The sequence below is a fragment of the Spinacia oleracea genome, chromosome 4 (genome assembly GCF_020520425.1).
Source record: "Spinacia oleracea cultivar Varoflay chromosome 4, BTI_SOV_V1, whole genome shotgun sequence".
NCBI classification, from domain to species: domain Eukaryota; kingdom Viridiplantae; phylum Streptophyta; class Magnoliopsida; order Caryophyllales; family Amaranthaceae; genus Spinacia; species Spinacia oleracea.
The window spans coordinates 86018173-86025975 of record NC_079490.1 but is presented as its reverse complement, the minus strand read 5'-3'; the positions used below and the strand labels follow the sequence as shown (position 1 = coordinate 86025975).

Here is a 7803-nt window from a genome sequence, read left to right as displayed (position 1 = left end):
TATATATATATATATATATATATATATATATATATATATATAAGAAAGATTGTAAGAGATAATAAAAAATAAGTAAAGTTTAAAATAAATGAATAAGTAAAATAAGTACATTTCAAAATAGCATGTAAAACTAAAAAAAATTTAAAAGAATTTTAAAAATAAAAATAAAAAATAAAAATAAAAATAAAAATATAGAAAGAAACAGAAACATGGAAGTTGTATAAGTCAAATGAAGTCATCAATGTATATTCTATCCCTCCACTATGTCCAATCCAACGCCATATTTTCCTCAATCCGAAGAAAGCTCATATCGTGCTCAATCACCTTCCTCCAAGTGTTCTTAGGTCTTCCTCTACCCCTTTCAATTCTATCACTTTGCCACCCTTCTATTCTCCTAACCGGGGCATCACTTGGTCTTCTGCTTACATGTCCAAACCATCTTAAACGATTTTCCATCATCTTAAACTCAATCGGTGCAACCCCTACTTTCTTCCTAATAATCTCATTCCTCAAACGATCCTTTCTTGTATGCCCACACATCCAACATAACATGCGCATCTCCGCCACATTCATCTTGTGCACGTGACAATGTTTCACTGGCCAGAATTCCGTGCCGTATAACAAAGCCGGGCGAATTGTCGTGCGGTAAAATTTTCCCTTCAGTCTTTGGGGCATGCCTGAATCACATAGGAACCCCGTGGCACCTTTCCACTTCAACCAACCTGCTTTGAATATATGGGCCACATCGCCATCCAATTCTCCATCCTTATGGATAATAGATCCTAAATAACGGAACATTTTAGAGCCTTGGACAATTTTCCCATCTAAGGTAGTCGCCCCTGTCTCTCTATCTTGGACTCCAATAAACTTACACTCCATATATTCCGTCTTGTTTCTACTCAGCCTAAAACCCCGAGATTCCAAAGTTTGTCTACAAAACTCCAACTTACTTTCCACTCCTTCTTTTGTTTCATCAATCAACACAATATCATCTGCAAGCATCATGCACCAGGGTATACCATCTGGATTGACCTCGTCAATTCGTCCATGACTATAGCAAAAAGAAATGGGCTAAGTGCCGAACCTTGATGCACTCCAATGGTAATGGGGAATTCTTCGGTCTTACCAACACTAGTTCTCACACTCGTGCTAACTCCCTCATACATGTTCTTGATGATATCAATATACTTCCTTGGAATTCCTTTCCTACTTAATGCCCACCAAAGAATTTCCCTTGGTACCTTATCATACGCCTTCTCCGAATCAATGAAAACCATATGTAAATCCTTCTTCTTATCCCGATAATTCTCCATTAGTTGCCTTATAAGATGAATGGCCTCCATAGTCGATCTCCCAGGCATAAATCCAAACTGGTTCTCCAAAATTTTCACATTTCTCCTCAATCTTTGCTTAATAATCCGCTCCCAAAGTTTCATAGTATGACTCATTAGTTTGATTCCTCGATAGTTGGCACAATCCTGGACATCACCCTTATTCTTGTACAAGGGGATTATAGTACTTTTCCTCCACTCTAATGGCATCCTATTACTTCCCCAAATCTTGTTGAAAAGAGTTGTTAACCATACAACTCCTCTCTCTCCCAAACATCTCTAGACTTTGATAGGTATACCATCAGGCCCCACTGCCCTCTTACGTCCCATCTTTTTCAGTGCCATTTCGACTGCTCTCTTTTGAATTCTTCGCATAAAGTCTAGGTTAACCATATCCTGAGGGATATTTGTATCCCCAATATCGCGCTCTTGATCCCCGTTGAACAAGTTATCAAAGTAGTACCTCCATCTATCCTTGATTTCCTTATCTCCCACCAAAAATTTTCGATCAACATCTTTCACACATTTAATCCTCCCGATGTCTCGCATCTTTCTATCTCTCAATCGAGCAAGTCTATAGATGTCTTTTTCCCCTTCTTTTGTATCCAATCTTGCGTAAAGATCCTGATTCACCTTTGCTCTAGCCTCTCTTACGACCTTCTTTGCTTCCCTTTTAGCATCCTCGTACTTCTCGTAGTTCTCATCACTTCTACATTTTCCCAACTCTTTATAGAATCCTCGTTTGCTCTTTATAGCTTGTTGCACAACTTTGTTCCACCAAGATAAGTCCTTACTTGGTGGCATGATTCCTTTAGATTCCCCTAGGACCTTTTTCGTCAATCCCTTTATGGTGTGCTCCATTCTTGTCCATAATTACCAAATCCATATCCACGGCCCAAATACCTTCACTTGCCACCTTTTCCACGAATTTTAGTTGTTGCTCCCATTGAAGTTTCTACCACTTGATCCTAGGCTCCCCTAGTGGTCTTCTTCTCCTTATATAACTTCTACCTCAAAAATCAAGTACCACAAGTCTATGTTGGGTTGTTATACTCTCACCTGGAATCACCTTACAATTGGTGTAGCACTGTCTCAAAGCATTCCTTACTAAAAATAAGTCAATCTGACTCGTATTATCTCCACTCCTATAGGTTACTAGGTGAGATTCTCGTTTCTCAAACCATGTTTTCATTATACCCAAGTCATATGCCAATGAAAAATCCAAAATAGCGTTTCCCGCTTCATTCTGATCCCTATACCCAAAACCACCATGAATTCTTTCAAATCCATCGCGACTCGAGCCTACATGTCCGTTGAGATCCCCACCAATGATCAGTTTCTCACTTTTAGGGACACGTTGCACCACTTCTTCTAAATACTCCCAAAATTCTTGTCTAGTTGAAGCATCTAGTCCTGCTTGTGGTGCATAGGCACTCACAATAGTTACAACTTCATTCCCTATCACAAGCTTAATACTCATAATTCAATCACTCTTTCGGGACACGTCCACTACATCATCAATATATTCTCAGTCAATAAGGATACCTATCCCATTCCTACCCCTAGTTTTTCCCGAATACCAAAGCTTATAACCCCATAGAGCTATTTCTCTTGCCTTGTTTCCAACCCACTTAGTCTCCTTCAAACATACTATGTTAATTCTCCTCCTTCTCATAACCTCTACTACTTCAACTAATCTCCCTGTCAAAGAGCCAATGTTCCAAGTCCCAAAACGCATCCTACTGAAGGAAATAATGCCCTTGGTCCAAGTATGCATTCTATGTTAAGTCTAATAAATGCGGTTCAGTATTAATTGACAAGTTAATAATTCAGTGAGATCAAGTGAGCTGAATGCCTAGCTAGAGGCCGCTTCAGTTCAAGTGGAATTAATGATATTAATCCACAGCTTACTCTTGACTGAACCCGTAGGGTCACACAAATAGTACGTAAACGGATCAAGTATCTAATGGCATTAGATACTCTATCTATGAATATTCGGAACCGACGGATCTTGGTTTCAGTGGGAGCTAAGATCGTCACAGGCAAGAAATGAATACTCCGGAAACGATGATATTGCCGGAAACGGAAATATGGATCGTATCGGAAATATAAATATTATCCAAGTCGTAGATGTTGCCGGAAACGGAAACATGGTACGTATCGGAAAATATTATCGGAAATGGAAATATTGCCAGAATCGGAAATATTGCCGGAAACGGAAATATTGTCAGAATCGGAAATATTACCGGAATCGGAAAATAATTCTGGAAACGGAAATATTAAATATTTGTTCGAAACGGAAATTAATTCCGGAATCGGAAATATTAAATATTGTTCGTATCGGAAATGAATTCCGGAATCGGAAAATTTAATCGGAAGCGCATCGTACGAATAAGCATCGGACGAGGCCTGCCGGACGAGGCCCAGCACGAAGCCAGGCCATCGCCCAGCAAGCCAAGCGCGCCGCACAAACAGCAAGGCCAGGCCCAGCAGGCTGCGCGCAGCGCGCAGCGCGCACAGCACGCGCAGCGCACAGCGCGCACAGCGCGCGCAGCGCGCAGCGCGCGCGGGCGCTGAGTGGGCTGCTGCTCGCGCGCACGCATGAGGCCCATCGTGGCTGTCGTGCGTGTGTGTGCAAGTGTTTATGTTCGTGCACGTTTCCTAAAACATGCAGAGTTCGGTTAATGATTAAATTCCTAATTCTAATTGATAAATTAATTAAATTAGAGTTCTTGTAGGATTCTAGGTTTGATTAATTTGTATCTGAATAGGATTTCGATTCCCTTTCCATACCGCTATAAATATGAGGCTAGGGCTCACAATTTATAACACAAGTTTCAAAGTATTCAAAAGTGAGTTTTTTGAGAGAAAATTCAAACACACATCTTGCTCAAATTGCCGAAATTTTCTAGTACCTTAAGGGCGATTCTAGTTGGTCAATCTTAAGGCGGATCCGGACGTGCTGTGGACTATCTACGGAGGGACGACACTTGGAGTCCTAAAGACTTGTTCTTGTTCGGTTCGGGCGCAGCTAGGGAAGGCACGCAACAAAGAGTATGCATCTAATCTATGCTAAATGATTATGTGTAAATAATATGTATTCCTGGGTTTATGGTTTTTCCGCATGATTTATGAATTGTCATATGTATCATAACCTAACAGTGGTATCACGAGCCCCTTATTATTTTCATAATCTAAATTGCATGAACATGGTTAAATATTACAAATTTGCAAGAATTAAAAGGGGTGATTAATTTTCGTAATTGTTAATTAATTGCAAATTGCGTTTATTTAATTATACGTACGCAGTTTTTCGGCAGTTTCTTCGTTACTCATCCGAATTGAGTAATTTTTGTGTCAATTCCGCATGTAAAAGGCATTCTAAAATTTTGACAAAAAAAGTATTTTTCTGCCGAACCCAGAATTCTCAAATTCGAAGCCTAACTATGACTTTTCGAAGGTTTTAGTTTTTCGAATGCAAAATTTCGTAAATTTAAGATGTTAAATTAAATATTTGCGATTCTTGTTGATAAATCTTGAATTTTTGATTGACCTACTGCATATGTTTAACAAGTTTGAATGCCTAGTCTTGTTAATTATGCAATCTAATTTGTAATTATGATTAATTTGTTGAAAATTAGAATAATTTAGAATTAATTTGATTTTCATAATTAATTGTAATTTAATTAGAAACCTATGATTAAAAACCACCATAAAAATTATAAATTTACGATAAATTTTAAATTTTATGACCTAGACTTGAATCCATATCAATCGGAAATCAATTGGATAATAAATTTTCGATTTTTCGCCCTAAAATTATGAAATTAATATTATTTATTAATTTGTCATTAATTTTAAATATAAATTTTAAATTTTATGCGATTCGTTCATAAAACTTGCACGCACGAAGCAATGGACGCTTCGTGTTACCCTTAAGGGGTGTTGTATAATGCGGGCATGCGACGACGAGCAAGGGAGCTCGTCGCCCGTGCGGCACGAATGCAATGAGCAAGGGCGTAGTGCACGAGCACAAGGCAGCAGCCCTGCCTTGTGTCGTGTGCCACGAGCAATGAACGAATGGGCATGGGCGAAGAGCGAGCCAAGGCAGTCGCGTGTGGGCAGCAAGCGAGCTGCGCCACAACGCGCGCTGCCTCGCACAAGAGCGCGCAGCCTCGCACGCAGCGAGCGCAAGCTCGCGTGCCACGAGCGCTGCGCCCAGCATTACTCGCGCGCACAGCGAGCGATGTCGCCCGCCCAGCGAGCGATGTCGCGCCCCAGCGAGCGATGGCTCGCGCGCACAGCGAGCGATGTCGCGCGCCCAGCGAGCGATGTCGCGCGCCCAGCGAGCGATGGCTCGCGCGCCCAGCGAGCGATGTCGCGCGCGCGCACTGCGAGCGATAGCTCGCGTGCGATGAGCGCTGGCGCGCGCAGCGAGCACCAATGCGTGCGGAGGCTTGCGATAGGGAAGCAGCAGCTATGCGACGAGCGCATGGGCTGCGCGCACATGGCCAGCAATGGCTGTGTGCGTACGGCACATGGGCGTGCAACGCGTAGGGTGTTTGCATTACGATTAGATCGTTTTGAATGTTTAATTTGAAAATTTCAGTTCACGTAATTTTAATTAATTTTAAAATTAATAATTTGAATTATTTTCTTGGATTTTAATTTTGAATATTATAATTATAATAAATGTTATTTATTCTAATTATTTTACTAAAATTAAAATCATGAATTAATTTAAATACGACTGAAATTAAATTAAATTTTTGGATTCAATTATAAATTGATATGAGCTTTAAATTTTAATTAAATTTGTATGTTTCCGGTTGGACTAGAAATACATTTTTATGTTTAAAATTAGTAAAGCATATGAATTTATTGGTTTAAGTGGGAGCGCTTTTTAGTCATAAACTCTTGATTAGGTCTACAAATCCTTAAGGTTAAAACAACTTGATTAGAATTAATAAGGACTGAATAATTGGTAGATTATTGGTGCCCTTGATTAATTGCTGCAAATGTTTACGTGATGCATAATGTGTTTTACTAACCAGCTATGTGGGCCATTCATGATAATGAATGGGTGAATGGTATATATTGTATATGTACTGTTTTGCAGGTTATGAAGTGACTAGTATGGCCCAAATAGGATAGAAAATATGGTCTGCGTACCATTAATTTGAATGTAATTGGTCTAAAGTACCAAAGTTATTTTTCAATTCAAATATGGTCTACGAACCATCAAATAGTTGTAATTAGTTATAGCTTATCCTATTTGAAGAAAATGGTGCCTCCCACGGAGATTTTCAAGACGGACTTTGAAGTCAAAGCTTCAAGATGAAGTCGGGCCATACTAGATCACAAATATCTTATGCATGTTTTAAGTTATTTATTGTTTTAAATATGTCTTAAAATGCATGAGATCAAAAGCTTGATTATGTTGCATGATTAAGGATTTTAGTTCACTTAAAATCTAACCAACATAGTAAGAGCCTTAAGTTCCAAACTTAAAAATTGAGTTAAAAGGTGCCATGCCAAAATATACACTTGCTTGGATATCCTTTACATCAATCTAGTAATAGTTTTCGCTCAGCGAGGTGTTACTTATTGGTCCTAAAGGGGCAAGGTACACAAATAATTGTGAGTACATGTTAGTTTTGGTGAAACTCAACGATATAAGTAAGGAGTCCTTTTATGTCGTGGCAAATTCGATAGGTTTACCTAATAAGTTCTTAGACGTACCTATCAACCAAGAATAGTTTCTAGACTATTAGCAAAAGGCTTTTGCTTACCTAAGATGTTCTAGGATTAAGTCGACAAACTGTGCTTAGTTCTTCAATGATTTTAGGATCTTGGAATCATTTTATTCACACCTGCCGGAACACATAACTTGAATAAAATGCTTAATAAACATTGAATTATGCATGTATGCTAGAATTTAAGTTTATTAAGAGAAACTGTGAATGGTTATTTATTTGTTTATTCTTTTCAATTGTAGTTTTTAATATGGCAAACAACAATCAAAACATCATCATGGGTTCTGAGCTTATGGTCAAGCCGAACCTGACAAATTTTCTTGAATGGGAAGCTAAGCTAGTTGAAATAGTCAAACTCAATGGACTTGAGTATGTACTGTCACATCCCATGCCAAGCTACTATGCCAGAGACATGACCCCTGAGAGGTTTTACGCCTGGGATGCGGATCTCAAAAAGGTTATGAGTCTCATGCTGAACAATATCCCTGATGATTGGGCTAGAAGGTTTGTAGCCTATGAACCTTTTACGCTCATCAAGAATCTGAGGGATATCTGTCGTGGAAGTACGGAGGACAGGGACCTGAACGTCCATGAGTTGATTGAATCAATGTCTGGTCTAAAGGTTAGTTCTCCCAACAGGTGTTATAGGATGGAGGTCCAAGAAACACATGTTCAGCTCCTTCGCACTAAACAAAGGGTAGGCGTCCCACTGAGGT

General features: G+C 39.4%; 1 protein-coding gene across 1 annotated transcript; it reads right to left on the bottom strand.

The window, feature by feature from the left end:
• Nucleotides 1–2343: 2343 nt before the first annotated feature.
• On the bottom strand, nt 2344–3069 carry LOC110798985 (uncharacterized). Its single transcript, XM_022004186.2, has 2 exons — nt 2877–3069; nt 2344–2789 (listed from the first exon to the last, which is right to left on the bottom strand). The coding sequence occupies exons 1-2, from the start codon at nt 3067–3069 to the stop codon at nt 2344–2346; spliced, it is 639 nt and encodes a 212-aa protein (XP_021859878.2).
• Nucleotides 3070–7803: the final 4734 nt, after the last annotated feature.